Source organism: Corvus kubaryi, unplaced genomic scaffold (assembly GCF_017639235.1).
Source record: "Corvus kubaryi isolate FWS band 111438036 unplaced genomic scaffold, C.kubaryi_AGA036_p1.0 138, whole genome shotgun sequence".
Lineage (NCBI taxonomy): Eukaryota > Metazoa > Chordata > Aves > Passeriformes > Corvidae > Corvus > Corvus kubaryi.
The window spans coordinates 10,723,585-10,747,492 of NW_024580672.1; the positions used below are offsets into that span (position 1 = coordinate 10,723,585).

General features: G+C 40.9%; 1 protein-coding gene across 9 annotated transcripts in view; it reads right to left on the reverse strand.

Annotated features, from left to right (window-relative positions):
* The window catches only part of BTRC (beta-transducin repeat containing E3 ubiquitin protein ligase), a 125,986-nt gene that overhangs the window by 46,511 nt on the left and 55,567 nt on the right, over positions 1–23,908 (reverse strand). For 8 of the 9 annotated variants that reach the window (XM_042019187.1, XM_042019182.1, XM_042019186.1 and 5 more), the window contains one exon: positions 16,743–16,832. The exons of the other annotated variant lie outside the window; for it this stretch is intronic. In XM_042019187.1, the coding sequence (XP_041875121.1) occupies positions 16,743–16,832 (90 nt within the window). The remainder of the gene's footprint in view (positions 1–16,742; positions 16,833–23,908) is intronic. 9 annotated transcript variants of the gene reach the window in all.

The window sequence follows — 23,908 nt, forward strand, 5'->3', positions numbered from 1 at the left end:
CACCTATAATAAAGACTACTGCATTAAGAAAAGAAGGATTTCTGTGGAAGAGTAATACCATGTGTAGAAGAGTATAAAGAAGAGTATTGCTAATACAGCTACAAAAAACATACAAAACCTTTTAATATATGAAATTTGCTATTACTTTTCAACACGCAAAAGTCAGGCTAAATTGAGTCTGAAAATTGTAACGCTGTTTAACATAGGTTTTTATAAAAAATAAAAAGAGAGAAATTTAAAAAAAGAATGTTGCTGATATTCTGTCAACAGTAGACAGTTTGCTAGCCCTCAGAGAGCAAAGAAAGAAATGATAACTGGATTAAGTAAAATATAGATAGTTTCCCTAGAGATAGGAACTTTCTAACATGTAATGCAAACAGGCTTGGTTTTTGCTTCATCAACAGTATTCAGAAAGGCTTTTGGTGTGCTGGACAATGCATATATATTCTAGGTAGACCACAGGAGCCCAGCATTCTGCTTGGGAACATTACAGGGAAAATGCTTTCGGAACTTCTGTTACTTAAACATAGCCTGGTGTGTGCTTGGTTCCCTGAGACCCTCCTTCTAGCAATGTGTTTATGGGGACTCTTTGAAAGCTACAGAGCAGGGTGAAAAGAGAGGGAAGGGTTCTGGGAAGATTTCTGCCTGTATAAGCTCAAATTACTTAATACTTCTTTTTATTAGGTTGAGACTAGGCTGGCTTGTCCATACAATGTCACTTGCAGCAGCATGCCCCGCAGCAGTTTGGACAGGGATTCTGGGTAGTTTCCTCAAAGATGAAAGCCACCTCTTTCCGGAGAGGAGTCTTGGTGGGGTAAGGATCTCTTTAGATGCTCTTTAGGTCCCAAAAGGCTGTAACCCCCTGAAAGCACACACAGCATTGCCTGAGAACTTGGCTGTGCATCAAAGCCAAGTGGCCTTGGCCTTGTAGTGGCCTCAGGCCACCACTAGCTGGACAGGAGTAGGTATATTGCTCTATGGGGTTCACTTCCATGTCAGTCCTGATGTTCAGAAAGTTATATTCATATGAGGAGCATTTTAAAGGGAGTTTGATAAAGAGAAGATGGTTCTTGAACTTGTGATTAAAATTGGTGGGAGTCCAGAAAGCAAGCACGTACCTACGTGAAAGATGCGCTTGTAGTTGCAGCAGATGTTAACACTGTCTGTAGGGCTACAGGACAACTTTTACTCCTGGCTCTCTGCAGGTTCCTGCCAGAGTGTGGCTAACACATCCCTTTTCTCCTGAGATACTATGCAGCTGCTTCATAGGGTGTTGCAGAGTTATGTCCAAGCTCCCTAAGCTCACTGAGCCTCAAGGAGAAGGCACTAAGCAGTAACACTCTACACACAGCTCTTGTGATCCTGAAAGATGGCAGACAAAAACATCAGAGAGATCAGATTAAAAAAAGTGAAGACAACTACCTCAAAGAATGACTTTGCCCCCAGCTTGCTGTGAAGACAGTGTTCTCCAGTCTCAAAGCAGCTCTCAAACTAAAGGCCCCAAAACAGAGAGAGCCAGTGTGGGGATGAAAAAGAGAGAGGCAGGAAATCTGCACAGAGACAATGCAGAATGCAGACAGTGCAATGTGAAGAATATGTGAAATGCTTTAAATCAAATTAACTGAAAATAGTATCAAAAAAAACCAAAACCAAACAACCCAACCAAGAAATTCAACACTGGTAAAAACATACACTTGCAAAACCCAGCCAGGAGCTAGAATGAAATTATTTTATTAGGTTAAAAAAGAATTAGTATTAGCTCTATGTTCATTTTAACATGTATGTAAACATTAACAATCCCAAGGCTGCCTATTAATTCACAAGTGGCATATTTACAGTATTTATGATATTATACCCCATGTTGGGACATCCCATTACAGAGTCACGGTGTTAAGCTCCATACTTAAGGTGGATTCTGCAATGCATTGCATCTTTCCAGTTACTCTCCTGCTGTATGATTACTTTGGGGCAAGAATTTACCACTTGGTTTCTGCCCACAGGGGAATCTCTTTGGAAACTGACAAACTGATTTAAGCAGCTGTGGAATAATTTACTGGGTCTTGAGTTTTACTAAAGGAGAACAAAAGGTTTTGAGAGCTTTCGGTGTTTTATGCCACAAGAAGAAGAATGTTTGGCTTAGTAACTGTCCACTTTCTCTTAGACTTTCCTCTTGCCTCCCACAAGGATCATATTTGACTGCCACTTGAATGCAACCATTGGTAAGTGCATCTTTCCCAGGATGCAGGTCTAACACAGCCTTTTAAAAATGTAGATGGTCCTGGGGAGAGAGAAGACACCCCAACAACAGAGCCCAAATCAACATTAGGTGTATATAGACAAAAACAGTGCTTAAATACAAAACATGCTTCAACTGATAGCATGTTTCCAGATTCCCAAAAGTCAAACAAGGAAATGTTAAGCAGCATTATCCTTTTACAGATGACAGAACGGAGACAGAAAAGCAGAATATGACAAAGATAACGGATATCTCAAAATCTGGGTTCATAATTCCTAATCTAATATTCCTCCTCCGAGACCTCATTGCTTACTATAAATAAACTATTTCCTCCCTAGATTTCAGTTGTTGAAGTAACTTTTGAACTCTCTGCAAAAAAGGGATGCTGTGGGTCCAATGCTCACCCCAAGAAACACTGGAAGGATTAATCAAGGTTTGTGAAGCACTGAAAGTGCAGGGGAAACCCCCAGGAGGAAGTCTGTATTTCCATATTCTGACCAGGACTTAAAACGCATGCAATAAATACAGCCTGGGGCACAGAACAAGCAATACGAATAAAATAAAATATTGAACAGCTGTTTGTTAAGTGAATACTGTTCATCCCACACACCAAATTTTATTTCTGCCTCAGGCTGCAGGGAGTGGGAGGCTGAAGTAGAATGTTTCTTCAAAGGATTAAATAGTGACAAAGTTATAAAAAATTGAAACTGTTTCTTGCAAAGGAAAATATTAAGACAACCTTTACAGGCAGAACCGCAAGCCCCACTCATTATTATATTAGAAATACAATTGGTTAGATAGTATAGAAAGTCTACAATTTACCAGGTTAAATTCTTTGTGGAGATGCACTGTCTTTCAGGCTACAAAAACTATGTGGACACCACCAAACACATACAAAGCTCTCATTTTTTAAAGAGGGGTGAGAAGGAAAGAGGTTACATCACTCTTACAAACTAGGAAAGTTCCAAACACTGCAGTAAGCAAAGATGGTGAGATCTGCCTGGAACTAAACCCCAAAGGAGCCAACCTCACCCAGAGCAGCTTTCCTTCCCAGCATGCTGCCTAAAGCAGGCAACACGAAGTTGCCGGTGGGTGGGAGCTCACAACTCACACAAACAGCCCATACAGGTTGCTGGATGCAGGGCGCTGACTTTTGCTGTCTCTTGCAAACTGACAAGAGTTTATTTGCTTTTCAGCATCAGAAAGTAGAATACCTAAAAGTAAAGAGAGCCTGTGTCCTGATTAGAAAAATGAAAGGAAAACAGCACAGCTGCTGTGCACAGAGTGACGGAGCCTCACTCTTCTACCACTACAACTTCTTTGGGAATTAAGGGGAAGGAGAATTGCCTGAAAACGACAATACAAAGAGCAAGGCAGGAAGAACAGGAACCGTGGTAATCAGAAGTAGCTACACTCCCACTGCAAACATTATTTTCTAACATTTCTTATTTTCCTTTCCAGAAATTGCTCTGTAAAACCACTTCCCCCTAGCCCCCCCCCCCCCATTATTTTTTCCCCTTTACAAAAGTAAAGATTTTCCTAAGACTGGTATTCAGAACTGACAGCCATTAACTCCAGTGTCTCTTTTTAGAATGTACTTGAGAAAACTCTGATTTTCTCAAACCACTAGGAAAAAACCCCAAGTCAATCTTAGCAATTACAGCAGTCAAATATTTTTAATTATAATTTCTTGTTGTTAAGTGAATAACCCGAAAAATACTGGGGCAAAAAAACACATCGAAAAAAAACCACCGAAAAGGAGCACTAGAAAATCAACCCAGTATTTGATCTCTCCTCTTTTTTTGCTGCTGAAAGCCACATGGCACACATAGTATTTTTAACTGAGGAGTGTCTCGTTTCAAATATATACTGAGGAATCTTATTTCAAACATATACTAAATAAGGAGAGGAGTATTAAAACAGGCAGTCCCTTACTCTAATTTTATCCATCTCCCTCCCCTTCTTTCCTTGATGCAGTGAAACTTTAACACCAAACCCTGTCTCTCTCTCTCTCTCCTTTTTTGTAAACAGTGATCAACATTTTCCTAAATGACCCCCGAAACAACCTACTTCGAAACTACTCATTAGTAACAGCCACGTTTGCAGTATTAACCTGGATGTGGCTGTTTATTAAGATCTTTTAAGGGGGTGAGAATGAAGACACACTGCCGGTGTACAGGGAGCACAGAAGGGGTAATTTAAAACCCATGTTTTTCCTCCCCCTCACCGAAAACATGCCCAGCATTGTGCAGCTGTGCTGCCAGCTTCATCACTCCCTCCATCTCCACTCTTGCTAATTAAAAGGTTGATCACAGAACAATGCTCTTCTCATTAATTTCGGCTTTCTGATTGGGCAGGATTCCCACTCGCTCCGCCTGATCTTTTCCACACTGCTGAAGTTAATGTGACAGGAGCCCGAAGATGGATTACCCGCTGCCATATTGCCCATCACCTCCAATCAGCAGCTATCGGGGTAAACTGATTGTTCTAATTTGCTCTCATTATTTTTACAATATCAGGAGAAAATAACGCACACAGCTCACTGTCAAAGCCGTGAAAATCAGCCATTAGTTAAACCCAGACACTGAGTGGCTTTATTAGAAGCACTGCAGTTTATTGATTCAGCTTCGGTAAACTAAGATAATACCTGTCCTCTTTAAACACACTTTTTTAGGTGCACTTACGTAGCAAGAAAATATTTATTAGGATACTTTTGGAAATGCTTGCTGTCTCAGCCTGTTATTTTGATACGCTGGCAGACAACAAAGATTAAGAACAATGGAAGCTTGACTTCCACATAAAGAAGGGCAAAATATGCAGCATTATCCTCACGGCAGCCTGCATGCACGTCTCAGCTACTCTTCTACAGTTTAAATAAAAATCATCTCAGGACTAGTATGACAGGTGAATATGTAAATACACCCCAAAATCACACAAAATACAGTACTACCATAAAGGCAGACATGGTACAGGCATAATTGTATGAGCTGCATGTACAAGGTCAGTGATTTAGTTTGGGGTTTGTTTTTTTTGCTGGGGTTTTTTTGGCTATGCAAAAGAACCTCTCTAGCCCAGCATCAAAACACAGGGACCGAGAGCAGAAGGTCCAAATAAGGGAAACTGTTTTGTATGGCTGGGAACTACTTTTTCCCTATGTAAAGGCATTGTGCTGCCACAACTTGGGAATGGGATCAGAAATGTCACTCCACACTGAAGCCTCACAGGATCTCAGAGCTAAGAAATGAATAAAGTATTGTTAGCAGTAAGAAGTAAGGCATTTTTACACCACAGCAGTGTTAAGAAAATGCTGAAAATCCTGGACCTCTTACTGTCTCTGTGCTATATATAAAGGACCTACATTATCTTGCCTGCTGCCTATCTGCATCCTAGCAAAGGGAAATGCTAAATAATGGGATTAACAGAAATACGGTACTTTAAATCTTGCTAAACATAAACCGTAAACTGGTGTCTATGATGCTCTAACTGGCAACGTACTCCAAGAGTGACAGGCAGAGCACAGCAGACTGATTTTACTTTTAAATAATATCTAAATTAGATTAGTTCTTTGTGTAGATCTGCATGAACCAGAGGGGACATTCATCATTGTGCCAAAAAAGTTAAATTCACTGGGGTACGCTCAAAGTGAATGGTTCTAGACCTACGTTTTATCTCTCAGACACATCATCAAGATGCTGTGCCAATATGCATGAAGTCAGCTAGGAGCTGCAAGAAAGACAACGGGAGAGTAACTGGATAGCAGAAAAGGTTTAATTTTTTCCTCTGTAGATTATGAATTGCTTGGGACAGGATCTGTGGTTTCTCTGTCTTATAAGCACAGAGCATCCCTTTCAAGACTTGAGCTTCTTTTTTAATATTTAAACAGCTTAAATATAAAGAAGGGTATTCTCCTCCCTCCCCCTCCAAACCAGATGTAATTCTAGTTCCCCCTCCTCCCCCTGATGTAATTTAAAATGCTACAATTTTCATTACTGCTTTTTAATATTTTTAAATCCTCATCAGCTAGAGCCTTGCGTTTGGGGGTTGGTTTTTCCTCCCTCCTAGAAAAGCCACCTCCTAGCTTTGTTTGGTATCTCTTTCGACCCTTGCTAATGGTGTTCTCTTGGAGGGGCGTGCCATGCTTTTCCCCTTAAAATTCCTGCACTGAAAGACTGCACCACACCACACTCCACAAAACGTGCTGATGGCACAAATTACAAGCCCCCAGCCGAACACTCCAGCCCCCACCATTCGGGCAGATTTATGTGGGCTCTTGCCGACGTTATTACAAGTCAGAGTTTATTGGGAAATTGTTACATTATGCGGAGTGTCTAACAAATTGCTTATGCTGCTATAATTGGATTACAACAGCCGCTTGCTCCCACCGGTAAGATTAGGCAAGTAGGACTCCTGCCGATCTCTGAGCGTTAGCAGTAATTTTATTTGCCTTGCCTCTCTCTTTCCTAACAACATGCCTCTTTCCCTGCCAGCTGTCTGCTGAAAAGGCACAGGCTTGTTCCTTGGCCCTAACAATGCAATTACAGCCCTGCAGATCGCACTGTTTGTGCATTAAGTACAGAGCCAAAACGAGGCGAATTGATCGTTTGACTTTTGGAGGAGCCATGTGATCTCTGCGTGCGGGTGATCCGGCATGCACCAGTGGGCAGTGCTGCAGTGCGCGCCTCATGATGAACCCGCTCCACGCTACCTCCCCTACCCTGACTGCTCCCAACAGCAAAGATGCTGCAGCCCACCCCACGTTAACCCCCATCAGGCTACAGAAACAGCCTCATTTTTGGGTGCTCTCTTGCTAGGCTGAACTCAGAACTCGCTCTGCCTTCTGAAATGTGATACTTGGCCACACCAGTGGCTTCCCTGCAGTGGGCTCCACTAGGAAACTGCTATTACAGCATTTCATACCACGAGCATTAGCACAAGAATTGGATGTATTTTCAAACAACTTTTTTATTTCTTGTATTTGAAAAATACTAAAAATACATCCAGTATTCCATACCATCTGAGGGTGCTGTGACTGCAGGTGACTACTTAAAAAGCAATGTTTCTCGTCATGTTTGCCACCATTTATCACTAAAGCCACCAATGACATGGATTCCAAACTGTTTCACATTTCCAACACAAATCCAAGTAAATCCAAGTCCAGTTTGTTTGTAACACTTATCCTGGTAAACACTCCTTACAGGCTTAATGTGACAGACCTCGAATGAAGACCTCAAGGCTGTAATTCTTTATGCAGAGTATACACCACCAAACCAGCAAACACACAGCAAGGAACTACAGCACATGATACTACACATAATACTGGTGCGGGGGAATTTTGACTAAGGATGCCAGGTCAAGCTCTAAATTTTAAAAGATTTCTATTACATCTTCACTGCCTGTACACTGAGAGGATTCCAGGATGATTCCATATAGAAGAGACCTCCAGAGTTCTCCTGCTTAGCCTCCTGCTCAAAGAAGGGTGCATTGTGAGGTCAGATCAGGTAGCTCAGGGCTTCATTCAGACTGGTCTTGAAAACCTCCAAGGATGGAGGCTGCAGAGCCTCCACGAGCAACCTGCTCCAGCTTGACTGTCATCACCACAAGAAAACTCTTCCTTGAAACCACTCAAACTTGAGATGAAGTTTCTAATATCTGTGATGGGACTTTCCAGTATTTACTGAACTCAATCTGAAATGTAATGCAATTTGCTTTATCAAGATTCCAAACCATGGGGTCCAAAAAGTAGAAACATCTCCATTGAGTTGACCAAACTTTGAAAATGATTCTTCATGTCAAGATTTTGCCTATCCCTTGCCTGACCATCCTTACTGCAGAGCTTGGAGAACTGATCTCCAGAATACACTTATGAGACCCTCAGCTACAAAGCAATGTATGAGTTAGTTTTTTTATTGCTATTTCTTCAAAGTCTCTGTTGCATTTAAAAAAACCCCAAGTGTAATTATTTTTTAATTTGTGGTTTCATTGACATACAAAGTCATTTTGGGTGGTAAGAGAAGCAGAAATGACAACCACTCCACAATTTTTGCGTAACTGAAGACTAAAGAAGTCTGTTTACACATAGTTTAACACTCAAAAGAAACTCTGAACAGCTGAAATGCCTTATAAATAGCTCAGACCCAGAGGAAGTGCAAACGTCTGCATTGTGAATTGTAGATCTTAATTACAGACAATGGCTGGTACAGCAAGTAGCACAGAAAAAAAAAAAGTGAAACAGTTGCACTGTTCATGGTTGGCAATAATTCTTCAGGAAAATATTTACTATCAATCAGTTATGAGAAAAGGGACTCTGCGCTCATAAAACAGCACGTTGCTTCTCATACCAGGACCATTTTGCTTCAGTATAATCTGAATTTAAACAGCTTGTTTCCTGCGGATATAATTTTGGAAATAAATAAAACAAGTCTATCAAAATCTGGAGAATGTGTATGGTGGGGTGGAGTTGGGGGAGCAGGAATATCACATTTCTTTCTCTGTCATTGGCAAAGAGGTTATTAGATCGAGATGACGCTAAAGCATAAAGATTGTCTTGACCTAAAAAAAGATAGACAAACTAGCAACTAAGATAAAGGTAGTCATATTTGTGAAAGGAAGATCATCATTAGGTCAAAGCTTTTACATAAACCTCCAATACCATTTTCTACTTTTGCTGTCTGAGAATTCACTTTCTAAGCACCTTTTGCATGTTAAGTACTCCCAGCAATATCCCTGCAATGCCTGCCATTCACACAACCCTCTTATTACAGAGAGAATACCTCCAACAGAAGGGTAAAATGACATACTTACATCTCTATCAGCCAGGGGTTGAGGCAGTGTTTATCCAGTTTGCAACAACCTCAAAAACTGCTGCCCCTCCCAGAGAAAGGTATATCCAAGACACAGTAGAGGACACTTTAGTGAAGGATTTGGGGTTGGAAGCATGTCCACTGACAGTCCCTCTGCATCATTACACAGAAGCTTAATACTAAAAATTAAGCTAACATACTTTCTTATTAAACCAGTAGAACAAGTACCAGGAAACTGAATGTTGCTAGTCAAATAATATTTGTTCATGATTAAATTGCTCTAATTTCAATCTCAAGGACTGGAAAGGCTTCAAAAGCACTAGAAAACTATGCATTATCTGAAGATATACTGACTCAGCGGTATATCACAGCAGAACTCTGAGCTGGTTGTGCTATTCATGCAAAGTAAATGCAGACACACTCTGGAAAAAAAGAGCCATCAATCTGTGACATAAAGGGACTTGAGAGTACAAGAGGGACACTCTTCAGATCAATTTGTCCTACTGCCAACTGGAACATCCAGCCTGGAACCTGAAATGCTTCTTTATTAAAGAGTGCTTGTGGTTTTTCCTTTAAATTCATATAAAAATTCCAAACAATGTTATTATTGTGCAGACTATGTTTGTTCTAAAAATTCAACAGTAGCAACGCAGAAAGAACTGACAAAGGAAAGAAGATGTGAATTACCAGCTACTTCCACCACTCCTTGCTTTAGCTGAATCACCCTTGAGTGTAAAATACGTAGCTATAGCTAAGTAATAAGATGCATCTTTGAAAGGAAATTTCGCATAGCATACTGGAAGTGCCAAGGCCTGTTCTGTGTTTCCAGAATTGAGCATAAGAGCTCTGTCCCCCTGCACACTACACACAGCTTGTCCAGCCAGCATGCTTAAGCAGGGCTTTTCATCCAAGGGTCAAAGAAGTATTACACAGTTTCACAACAAAAAACTCACAACAAAAATTTCACAACATTGTTGCAAGAGTATTATTCAGTTCCCTTTTTGAAGAGAAGAAAGAAAAGCCATCATGGTCACAGCGTGAAAAAAAAAACATGCTGAAAATAAATGGTATAAACCCTTTCTAGATTCCCAGTTCAATGTATTAACCACTGCACATTTAAAAGTATGAAGAACAGCAAAGATTCCCTAAAGGACAGAAAATGCTTAAAAGACTCTGAGAAGTCCCTTAGTTTGCCAGGATCTTAAAAAGCAAGACCAGTTATCACATGTGAGTAGCAAGCAGTGGCCTGTAACAGAGGGCTGATTCTTCAAGGGTGGTGTGCGTGACTATATTTTTCTTCTACAAGTTTACTTAGATCAAGGTGGAGGCAGAGAACCTCTCCCAGCTGGTGCTGCTGAGTTCAGAACTATGCAGAAACCTGGGGATGCTGCAGGCCATTTTGAAGGTGTCTCATCAGTGCTGTCTGGCAGGGATGCCATAGGGTGCCTGTCTCTGGCACAAGTAGGAAAGAATTTAATGTGCAAAATGAAACCGAGAACACTCCTTTGTACAGGAGATATGGATGAACTGGAACCGACTGCAGGAGTTAATAAACAGTAAGACCTATCTAATGAATGGAGGAAACGGGTATTGACTGTAGAACTCTGAGATCAGTTATACACCAACCTGTCAGGAAACAACAAGTGCTTGGAATCAAAAGGATATTTCCAGGATCCAGGGAAATGCAAGATCTAACAGATTCAAAGCAAACAGCAAAACTCAGACCTAACACAGCCCATATAACGAAAGGGTGAAAAGGTAAGACCTGTTTGAAAACAGGACTGTATATAATCCATCCAAGCAAAGACTCAGCCAAGGAGACTGAAGACACACTGGAGCATCCCTTACCACACATCAAATAGAAAGTGTGAAGGTCATCACAGAAAGTGTTCCTGGGTACAGAACAGAAGAGAAACTTGTTTGGACACCCAGGAGCATCAAAAGAATCCTAGTGACATACCAGATGCCAGGGGACTTTTAACTATGTCCCTCTCTAATTGAGGATGAAGCACACATCAACACCATTATCTGCCTGAAGATACTGGCTTACAAAATATGGAACAAACAATAGGAACAGATGCTCGTTTGGCCAGATTTCAATAAGCCTCATTAAAATCAAACACCCTGTCCTTGGAGCTCAGGTTCATGCTACATTTCCACCTTATTTAAGCACCTAGTACCAATTTCTGAGAAAGTTGTCCACTTCTGGTTGCACACCAGTAGTATCATTAAAAGAAACTCTCTTGCAGAGTTTTTTTGGTTTTTAAAGAGACAAACAGGAGGAGTTTTTACATATATGCCTGTGTGTGTACACACACATATAAAACACAATTAGAGATTGCACTTCCTTTTAAAAGACGTTTGCTTGAATATACATCAGACTTGTTGATCACTCAAAGGCAACGGACAAAAAGATGCCAAAAAATAACAGAAAAACTCCTGTGCAAGGGAAAGAAATGATGTTACAGATCACACATGTGAAATCTGTGCATCACAATGTATAATTTTTAATTTAAGATCCCAGCTCTTCAGTCAAGACATGCACACACTTGAAACAATTTCTACTGCTCCTTATTTGCTGCTATCCAAACTTGTACAAATCCTATCAATGGAGTTTCAGAGGACAAATACCAGAAAAGAAGGGCTAAGAATAAGGCACAAAGATTCATCAGAATATGATATTCTAGCTTTATTTTAAAATGTCTGAATAAAACTAGTTAATTCATAGGTTTGTAAAAGGCACTGAGCACCTGGCTGCACCGGCAGCATGACACTGTACACAAAACCAGATAGACAAAGTCTCCTAACAAACACAAACTTCCTTGAGTGATGAAAATACTGTCGCCCTGTGCTGCTTTCCATACCTGAATATGTGTATCTGTTTTTTCCCCCTCTATTTTAGGAATCATGCCAGTTGTTAGGTTGGTAGCTTACACTGGATGTCTGTTGGGGCCCTCCCCCTGACATGTGGTCCTGGGGGGGAGACACGGGGTTTTCCTAGCCCCTGATCAGCCTCGTTCCCCATGCAGCTGGGAAAATAAACACCTCTCTGAAACACCTATCAAGAATCAGTCCATATATATTTCTTTTTCATTGATTGATACACGTGTTGCAGTTTCCACACTGTACCAAATGGTGGATGATGCAGGCAGAACGATCCCCGATCCCTAAGGACAGTGACTGATTTGTGAAGAAACTCTGGATTTGTCTTCTTGTTTTTGTTTTGCTGTTCCATCTCTAAATTATGGAGGAACTGTGGAAAGACTCTTGGCTCTCAGAGCCGCATATGGACACTTATCTTAAACTTGAAAAGATTCTTGAACAACGATTTGTAAATTTTAGCTTAATTCAAGCTCAAAAGGAACTGAAACACTTCCTGGAATGCTCGTTTAAGAACTTTTTCTACGTTTCTTGGGATTTAATTCTTACCAAAGACTTTTGGAAGACTGTTTGGACACAGTTAATTTCTGAGTCAAAATACATGCCAATGGAAGAATATTTTCGTGAATATTATTTAACTACCAAGACTGTTGAACAATGTCAGCTGTGTCCTTGCGAAGTTAAAACTGCTTCAGGGACTGTGCCACCCAGGCCACGTGGACCGAGCGCTCTGCGAGCAGCAGCGAGGCAGTTCCCGCGCGCAGGAGAAGCAGAGCGAGCTGCAGTGTCAGCAGCGGAGCGAGGCACGGCGGGAGCGGGGCGATCCGGTGGTGCCCGCCCGGCCCCGCGCAGCCCGTGGTGGAGTGAGCCCCATGAGAGGGGCGGCGTGCGGGCGGCGGCTGGCAGCGGAGTGGAGCCACGCCTCGCCGAGACGCGCTGGAGCAGGGTGCGGGGGGGGTCGTCGCTCGGGGGCCCGGCCAAGACGTGGGTGCGGCGCCAGGCAGCGGCAGCGCAGCTGAGAGCAGAGGAGGCGGCGCATGGGGAGCTGAGTGGCACATTCCCAAATGCGACCCCGGGAAGAGCGCGCAGGCACGAGCAGCCCCGACAATTCCAACACAGGAGCGAGTGAAAGCAAAAGAGAAAGCAAAAATGCAGCGAGACAGAAAACAGCAGCCACTCAGAAAAAGGAAAAAATCACCGTAGCTAAGGTTTTAGGAGTAGTAAAATGGTATAATGTTAAACAAAATTATGGTTTTATAACAAGATGTGACAACTGAGAAGACATATTTGTTCATAGAACTGCTACTAAAAAGAATAACCCTAAAAATTACCTGCAAAGTGTAGGAGATGCGGAAGTTGTACAATTTGATATAGTGCAAGGAAAGAAGGGTTTACAAGCAGCAAATGTTACTGGGCCTGGGGGTATTCCAGTCAAAGGCAGCCGTTATGCACAAAATTATAAACAATATCCATCCCAGCAGCTTCCCTACCCACAGCCTACTTTCCCCTTTTACCCTATACCCAATATGAACCCTTTCCTAAGGTTACCCCATCCCCAGTTTATTCCTAATCTGTTTTTCACCCCATGGCTTCCCTATACAATTCCCTTTCCCTACAACTCCTCTCCGATGCGGGGATGAAAAGGGGGAGGGAAGAAATTAACTATTTTTGTTTAGAATTCCAACAGGTACAAATGGAAGAAACCCTCTCCTGCCTCAGTTTCCCAACAAAGCATGCCTGGAGAGCCCTGTCTCCCTTCTGTCAGCCTTAAGATGTTTCAGAGAATCTGTTTGGACATTTAAAGACTCAGGAGGGTGGCTTGTTTTGTTTTGAAATTGTCCTTGTTATCTCATGTTTATCCAGTTGTTTTCAATGTTAAGTTTTAAATCTCTTTTGGTTAAAAATAAACGGGTGAAATTGGGGCCCTCCCCCTGCCATGTGGTCCTGGGAGAGGGGCCCTGGGGACAGACACGGGGTTTCCCTGCCCCTGATCAGCCTCATTCCCCATTGGTTGGTTTGTGTTCCCCTGCGCGGGCAAGGACCCTCGGGTCCCGCGATTGCCACAGTTCCTCAGCAGATCCTCAGCCATGCAGCTGGGAAAACAAACATCTCTCTGAAACATCTATCAAGAATCAGTCCATACATATTTCTTTCCAAGAGCCTCGTTGATTGATACACGTGTTGCAGTTTCCCCACTGTAACAGATGTCCTGTACAGAAGCACCTGTTCACAAGAGAGTTTAATGAATGGACAGTGCTCCAATCTGAGAGAAGATACCTCAGTATTGGTATGTGTGGCCTCAAGGGTAACTGCATTTCATTCTTTGATCAAACTTTTAGAAATGTCAAGCACACGATCAGTAAATGCCATTAATAATGGTGCTCCTAACAGAGCACAGAGCACAATTATCTCTTCTGCAAGTAGGTGCAGAATCAGAAATTTAGTTTTCAGAAAAACCATTGTCTCTTGCAGACTGACTGACACATCTGACAAGCAGGTGATAATGCAGACGGTGGCTCCCGGTCAGGGCTGATACTGCACTGCAGAATCAGAAAAACATTTTTTCCAAAGTAACCCTTTCTATGTTTCACTGCAAGTTAAAAAAAAAAACCTGAACCCCCTACAATACATTTGGAAAAGTGCTGCAGATAATAAAAACTGTAGCACTTTCCAGTATTCACCTTCCACATTTTAAAGTCCGAGGCTATAAAATACATCAATCATGGAGGATAAAACTCGCCATGTGCATGTGGTAGGAGAAAGCCTCTGAACTCCCTAAATCCCATTTAAGCCCTTCACCTAGGGAACATTTAACAGTTGTGCCATTTGCCTATGCCATCACTGAGCCATCTGCACTTAGATAGCTGCATTTATAAATGCTTCGACACTTCTGGAATTTGAAAGACAAGCTTTCGTAGAACCAACTTCATTTGGTTTGTAGCTAGGAAGGCAAAGGAAAGGAGTACGGTAGCCAGGCAAGCTAGTACTAGAGGAATTGTATCCCCCAAAAAGTCCTTATGGTTTATTAGAGAAAGATACATATATATTTCAGATATAGATCTACACACATGTATGTGCATGTATGTATGCATATATATATGTGTTTATATATGGTTTTCCATACATTTATATGATGGCAGACTGTCCATGAATATATATACATACATATATTGCCCTACAGCATATAGAGACACGACACTTCAAAAACACACACTATTTTATCTCCAGGGTGATGGATCAAATTCATCCTCAATAGCATAAAACAAGTCTTGCTGTTCTTGCCTTGAGGCCTACCTACGCCTCTCACCATAAACCTGCTGAAAATGTAACTTCAGGAGAGCTTATTAGCTAAGGCATGAAGATGTTACAGTATGTGATTTCATTTAAAAGAGGCACCACTTAAATTAGCTGTCCTTCTTGCTTACCCTTGCTCCTTCGTGAGGCGATCAGGTCAAACAGGACGCTGTAGAGCAGACGGGGCTGATTGGGTTTTCACTCATGAGCCTGCTGTGAGCTGCTTTATGGCATCGGAACGACGCTCTATGATAAGACAACTCAGCCAGAGTTGCTCTGCTTAAAGAGTTTCATCTACTCTGTATCATAAAGCAGCTTAGGAAGCAGTGTGCAACAGCAGTGATGCTAAGAATGGAAGTGCCAGTATGAAACTTTGTACCAGGACTTTGTACCAGAGCTGGTAGCTTCTCTCAGAAGTGCTTCTCCAGTGGAAGGTAACTGGCATGTCAAGCACAGTTTATGAGCGCTAAGCCACCTGCAAGCACCATGACAAACTTTTGTGATAGCCAATTCCCTGACAAGAGTCAAAAGTAATGGGACATCCAAAATTCACCTGCAAAACCCCAGCAAAGATTTAGCTGGGAAATTATCTTAAAGGTCAATACAAAAATGGCCCCTGAAGGGACAAGGCACCTTTAACAACCAATCAAAGTATGAAAAAAATGGACTTCAAGAAGATCAAGGAATAAATAACTGAAAGGGAAAACACGCTTTTGAGTGGTCAGGTTTGTGGTGACAGAGGAGCAACAAAATGCCAGCTGGTTTCAGTAACAGATGGCTGCATGCACTGATCTGTCCTGCATGCCCATTCTAAACTTCCTTTCAGTGGAAATACAAAGCTTACACAAGGCTAAACACATCCTTCGCGCAGCCTTTCCACACATGGTCGTGGTTCAAATGTCCTCCATTGACAAACAGCCCAAGCTGTACATTGTTTTACTTTAGTTATGCTGAATTCTAAGAAAGAGGGTGGGTACTGGCACCTCATCTTTTCCAATCACATCTACCTCAATTCTCAAGAAATTACTTTCCTGTGACAGGCTAATAAATTCATTTTCTTACCATTCTGACTGTAATATCCCCCTCCTCCTTTTCCTTTAAGTACAGTGTTCACTGTATTTTAATTGAAAGTTCCTTCTTTTTGCACCTCCCTTCTGGTAGCTAACAAAGGGAATCATGATACAAACAGCTCTCATGCAGTATTTCTAATATGTATCTGGACATTTATCATTTGAAGTTGCCACAGCTAATTACATGGCCAGCATAGGTCATCCCACTGGAAAAGCCTATTACTTGTATAGCAGAATGAACCCTTCAATCCTATATAGCTCAGGACTCAAGTAATCATTTCCAGCAGAGAAAAACAGCAAGCCTAAAATCTCCACACTGAAGGACAGAAAATCCTACCCCAAATACTTGCTTCTTGTTTAAATACTTTTTCCTAACTGTAATATTTAACAAGAACTTTTCGTTGACTAACAATGAACAATTTGCTAAAAACCCCTCAAAACCAAAGCTGTTCTCTTACTTACTTTGGCCACACAATTTTCAGTCTTCATAGCAGTGCTTCCTAGACATACTGTTTCCTGGTTTAAGCACAGTCTGGCACAGCTGTTGTAGGTCTGCAGAAAGATTGAAATGGTTATGAATAGAAGAACACAATTTTCTTTCAGGCACCACATTTTTGGCACAGGAACCTACACTAATTCTACTACTCTACAACATTTCCTTTTTCTAAGATGTAAATGTTTCAAACCCAAATAAACCAGTTTATAGCAAAAGTCTATGTTCAGGGCATGCATGTCCTCTGAGAAGCTATGAGCAATTTTACAGTACTGAAATACAAAGAAAAGATTTTTCTTCTCTGTTCCTTTGAAAATGGAAAAAAAAAATCTCATCTCAGTTTTTAATTCTTTCACAAAATGCTGCATAATGGAACAACTAAAGCAAGGTGATTTCTACACACTGGTTATCACAGAGTATGTCAAATGTGAATAAACATCCCACTTTATCAGAATATAAAATGTAAAATACATGGGGAGACTATGAAGGTTATAATCAGAAGGGAGCAAATGAAGACCACATTTCATTGTTGTATTTAATCTCCTCAGTTTTGTAAAGCTTTTTTAAATTTTTTAAAGTAGAATGTCTTTTTTCTTTAATGCTGTCCTGCCCAAGTGACCCCCAACTGGGGCCGCAGACTTCAAAATCTTTCCAGAACGCATCACTCATAGTCTCTCCCCCTTCTGAGGGAAGCGTATGAACAATACTTACAAAGTGGACTTAATATCATACTTCGGTTGACTTGGCTGTTTAAACTAAAATGCCTGAAGAACTCAGGAGCTTCTAATGGAGGCTCTTCTCCTCACCCCCAACACCTCTGCTCCTCAGAGCTTCAGTATGGGATTAATACACCAGCATTTACAGAAAAATGCTCCCATGCAAAAGTGGCAACTCAAAAGCAAGCACAAACTTGCTTTGTTACAAGAGCAGTAAGTGGATCACAGAGAAGATGTTGCTACCTCAAATAGTTGCGTGGGGAAAACCCAAAAAACACGCTAAAACAGAATGAAATTAAACTTGTTACAAAGACATTTTCAAGAGCACTAAGTAAAACATACTAACACTCATGATATTTTTAAGATTGCCTTAATGGGAGGACGTACAAAGACTTGTAAAGAGCTGCCTGTCAGTTCTCTCCCTGCAATACTCACTGGCAATCTCTGGAGATCTTTTTTCCAGGGCTTGTTACGATTTCCATTTGTTTGATTTGAAATTACTTCAACCCCAAACCTACTACAGGTTACAAAACCTGTGGGCAACACTGGCACGATAACGGCTCCTAAACCTCTCCCTCTGCCCCAAACCTCTACCACCAGAGCTAGATTCCCTCAGTGCCAAGCACCAAGAAACAATCTCTCCCTTTTGCCCCTCTGCCAGAGGCCTGACTGTGCAAAATGTTGTCAGCAGCAATACAAAAACCGGCAGAGGAGCACATGGCAAAGGATGTCAGAGGCAAGAATGCGAAGAGATTAAAAGGGGTTTATGCTGAGTGATTGGAGATGTGTCCACAAAGCCAGTGTTCCCAACAGCCCCAGCTCAGGGAAGCACCAACTGACGGGAACTGAGTGTTCACAAACAGTTTATAACATTCACCTAAGTTCGTATGATCCTCATCCTCCACCATGGGAAATCAGTATACTGGTTCAAGCGTATCTGTACTGGACCAGCACAGGGCAAACATTCTTGGAGAAATTCAGGAAATCACAGTCCTTGCTACCTTACCTATTTAGAGAGCCCCTTTAAAGTTCACCATGAAACAGAAACAAAAAAAAAAGCACAGAAGCCCTATCTCCTCCATTGCTTTGGCAGCTCATGTTTTATTTCTCAGCTCTCTAACCAGAAAACAACCAGTGACAGACAGGAATGCAGAATATTCTGGCTCCAGCAGTTCTCCTTACATGTCACAACATTGACATCTGCTTTGACTAGCAGCCAGCAAGCAATTTCTGACCCTGGATCCAGAAGGAGAAACTGAAAAATTCAAAAACATGAATTCATTCAAGGTGCTGTGCAGATGAACAAAGTGCATCTTTCAGCAGGAGAGGCTCAGATTCAAACTGGATTAGGCCACAAGCAAACAGAAGTCTGATGGCCTCTTGCAAATACTTGCCAATCTCATAAAACCATCACCCTGGTATGCACAGAACTTTCTCCTCAGAAGAAAAATCAGAATGGTATAAACTACTGTAAACTGGGGCTTAGATATAGCAGCCCAACTGATAGACAAAAAGTTGACACCATCTGCTTTGCACTGGCATTCAGACAATACCATGCAAACCTCATTTTACAGGCATGGTATTAGTTAAATTCAACCAGATTGTGAAGGTGAAAAACCATGAACAGTTTATAAGATTCTTTGTTCAGTTTTTACATTTGTGTAATTTAACCCATTTATTGTAAATCCGTGATTTCTTTCATTTGTAATTTAATTCCTAGAATTCCAGATGCAGTATTTCTGCACAACTTGTCTGCTACATACTGTAAATTTCACGAGGAGCCCTGACTTGAGGAAATCTACTACTAACTCCTCTTTGCAGATCAAAAGCTCAGCCACAAAAACATTTACTGAAAGCAACAAGGAAGTCTGTGGCTCTGTGAACTGAACCATGAACTCAGATCTTGTCGGTCTTTTTCCTCCCAAGACAGGTACGCACAAACCTTGGTTGCACGCCAGCTTTCTAAAAGCTGGGCTTACAACAGGCTTTCTGCACATTTACAAATGGTAAAGAGTAGACAATCCAAATACAAAATGTGAAATACTAAATGCTAAACCTAAAGACACCAGCATTTCCTGAGAATGAAAGAAGCTCACTATGCACTATTCAAAAGTTATGTGCATGTCAGAATGCACATACAAATAATTATTCCACTGTATTGCCTAATTTTTATTACTTTCATCCACACATTACATCTCAGTGAGAACAGCACCAATTGAACTTCCAACGATGCCATGATGATTTTTTGCCTTTTCTTTTATATCCCTGTCATACCTTTTTACAACTTCTGCATTCTTAGTGCTTTTTGCCTACATTCTTGGACTTGTTTGTTCAGCTAGGAGACTAAACATTTTAGAAGCTTCGTAGGTAGGGGTTAGTGTGCCTCAGACCCCAAGGTCCTCTCCAGAACACATTCTGTAAACTGAGATAGAACCATCCAGGGGAAGGTTCTTTGGGGAGGGGGGTTCATTCAAGCCTCATTGGGGAATCTTTGATAGATATGTTAATTAGTAAAACCTATAATGTTATACCTGATCTTTTGGGGGGGGCATTGTGGTGTGCATTTTGGTGCATTTGACCTGGACGTAGTGCACCTAAGGATCCTCAAAATAAATACCAAGGTAAAATCCCTTTTTCCCTTCTAACCATGTTTGACTCTTGATTTTAAGACCAAGAAAAGGCATCACCAGCATAATTTGTTCATCAAATCCCACAATACCAGGATTACTGACTTTTGACAGAACTAATATAGCATAAATTTAAAGAAGACAAAATAAAATACTTCTTCACACAGCTGGCAGTGAACTTCTGGACCTTGCTGCCCCAGAACATCATGCAGAGAAACATCATCAGAAGTGGAAAAAGGGACTAAACAAACCCATGGACAGCAGCTCCATAGATACTCAGCACAGATATCCCCTAGACATCCCTAACGCAACAGCAGTAGATGCTGCAGGAACAGGAGGGCAGTCGAGTACCAAAAGAGGCCAGACTTGTTTGCTCTCATTCAACAGCACCTTCCACTGACAGTGCCAGAGTTGGCAGTGGATGAGCAGACTCTGGGTCTGACTGACCTGGACGTTCCCATGCTATCAGTACCTCTCTGCCCTTGGACAACATGCCAAGGAACTCCTCCTTCCCAACCTTTTCAACCACAGAAGGAGAGAAGAACATGCTTTTACTATGAGAGCCAACTTTTACACAGTAATTTTATTACATAAGGATTTATGTATGTGCCAAATTACCAGACAACCATTTAGTCCTTCAGCAGCTCTTTGTTTCCCAGTGGAAGTAAAAGAGAAAAAGGAAAAACCAAAAGGAGTATATATCATGTATTCAACACATCAGGATGCATATTTGAGATTAAAACATAAAGTACTCTTCAGTTTGACATACATTACTGTCTTTGCAAAGTTACAAAGTTCTTCTTATTTTCCCATTCTCACAAAAGAATGCCTTATTGGCCTCGTGGGATGAACAAAGAGGGCAAAGAAGATTCACATGCATGTTCTACAATATGTTTTAAAGGGTTGGAAGCAAAACACAGAAAACCTAGTTGTCCTTTGTAGTCCAGGGGAAAAAGAGGTAATGTCACTCTACTTGATAGGTCTCAATGGAAATGTACTGACAATGTTACAAAGAAGCTGCATCTGGCTCATGAGGCCAAGTTGTAAGAAGCTTGGAGAATATATTTTTAAGGCAGTACTATATGGGAATCTCTGAATGCTTTTTTGCAGGCAGCAGTTACTGGCTACAGAGGGACAAAATGGCTGCTGGACACGGAGATTTGGTTTCATCTGATATTGTTTGTACACTAGTAATTACTAGTGAATAGATCCAGTGAATAGACTAGAGAATTCTGAAAGCAGAGTTAATGTCATATCAAGTAATAATGCAGAGCCCTTCATGTTAGGTGAAACATTTGATGGTGTCTAATGCTATACTGCAACATAAGAGTACCTCCTTTCATTTGTTCCAATGCCCACGGGAACACTGACTTACCTGGAAGAAAAGCAGGAAAATCAAAACCAAAACTAAGCCTCAGAAAAGGAAATTTCTCAAGTTCAGCTTTAAAGGTTGACCCTTTTACATATCTCATGTAATCTGCACCAAAACTCTTCAAGTTTCTCCTCACCTTTCATCAAAATAAGAGGTTTCTTCATCAAGAAAAAGTATTCTGAAATGGTAGCCTGGTTCAATGCTACAGGCAGATAGCTTTGCGTTGGAGTGCTTTAATATGTTTTTATATTGCATATAAAGCATGCAAACATAAACCAGTTTGTTGAAAACTACCCTCTTTGTGGAAGCTGGCTGTAATTCTGAACAAGTTTTCAATTTTCACACTGCTGCTAGGGTAAAACATTTTAAAGAGTTTAATTTTTACAGTGGCTTCAATGACACGAGATTATCTAACAAAGTAATGGTTAATCAATAGAGGGTTTAGTTGTCAGGTGAAACATATAACACACTAAAAGGGATTGATTGCAAGACTCCTCCTTATTTACTGGGAGGTATATATTTAAAATGACACAAACTTGTTACCAAGCTGCATTCCTTTAACCTTGCAAAAGCCGTTTGCGAAGAGTGTTAAGCAGCCCTATAGCCAAACAAGCTCTAATGAAAAAAAAAAAAGAAACCTACAAATATATGGGAGCACCAAATCATGTCAGAAGCAGGGGAACCACAAAGCTGTATTCACTCTCAGCCAAAGGCTTAAAATGCCACAGCGGCACTAGACTATGGTTCACTAAAGATAGAGCTGTATCTGATCTCATTCCGTAAGTGTCTTTGGTTACATTTTTCTTTTTAAAGAAAGTATGATCCTGCTCTTTTGACACAAACACATAAACATTTCTCCTCTTGTCTGTGCAGCTCTGGATGAACACTGAGCACCAACCTGAAGCCTCGAACTCCAGGCAGAACTCCATGTGTGTGCAGCTTTTCTACCAACTGAAATCCATTTCTTTGGCCATTCATTCCAAGAATCCCCAGTCCCTGAACAAAGCTCCACTTTTTAATAGAAGCTGCAACCCAGGAGCTCAATAAGATTTCCCCCCCCAATTGTTAGTAATTACATGATTTATCAGAGAAAGATAACACTAATAAAAACACAGCAAAAAGACAAAACCCATACCCTCCCTTCAAGTCATTTTCAGGGAAAAGATTATTAAACTGTTCTTTTTGAACAAGGGCTTTTGTAGCTAAGCACAAATTGCCAAACGGTTAGAAAAAAAGTTATTAGACTCAGAAGAATTCAGCAGAAATGGGAAGTTATATAAACAAATCACTCCAGCAGATTTGGAAAGATCGCTTTCATCTTATTTAGAGTCTTAGGAGACTTGCATTAATTACCCTTTAAAGGTCTTTCACATGGACTATTTAAAATAAATGCAATTTATTTATTTATTTCAAATGAGGTGCTTCTTCTGAAAGAATTAAGTAATCTTAGCAAATTTAAAAACGCTTTTATAAACAGGTAATTAAAAAGAAGACTAGAATTAAGTCAAGCTGTAAGACATTACCCAAGATCTGCCTCGACTATTTTCTTAAGATGAAATTTTTGTTATCCCTTGCCCAGCCTTGGGAAGGATAGTCTCCACAGAAAGTTGCAAGACAAAATAAAGACTAGCCAAACAAAAAACTAGATCATTTACAGGATTTTCCCTAAAGCACAGTTTGTCATATTGCAATTACACCTTGCCGACTGTGAAAGCCAGAGTCCTTAATATTGCCACTAGAGGGAAGACGTGTCTTAACACATGGCAATGGTAGTTGGGGAGTGGGTTTCCTTGAGCAATTACCATAACAAAGCTCCCTTGGCTGTGTGTACCTTCTAATTACCCAGTACAATTAAAATGACTTACCTAAAACAAACATTAAGAAAAAGGCCCCTAAAACAAAAAACCTCAAGACAATGCAAACAAAAAGCCTTAGTCCAATATGCTTGTTACCTGAAATTACATTAAAGCTGAAGATCTTTTTTAACTCATCCATCAATGCACAAGGGGGGGGGAACACAAAAAGGAGTATGCCACAATGCCAAGCACCATGGGGTTGTTCAGCTATGTAAAAGCATTAAAACAAACAAAAACAAAGAGCAAGGCAAACTAGATCTCTTGTTAAAGAAGGGGAAAAAAAAAGAAAAGGAAAATGTTGTGGTATTTAGCCATCTGGTAGCTGCTTGAAAACAAATTGTCCTCAAAAGAGCAGAAATACAGTATGTCTTCTCGCAGTTCACTGGCTTATGAATCAGACTACTTTTTCTACTTTTTTTTTTTTTTAATACAGGCATGGTAGTGTTATACTTCAGTGCTGCTGCTTTCACTTCCCTCTTGTCCCACTGTGCAGACATAACCATGGTCATCCCAGTCAGACCCAGTTATTCTAACTTGGATGCATTATCCACAGTCTTTCGGGAT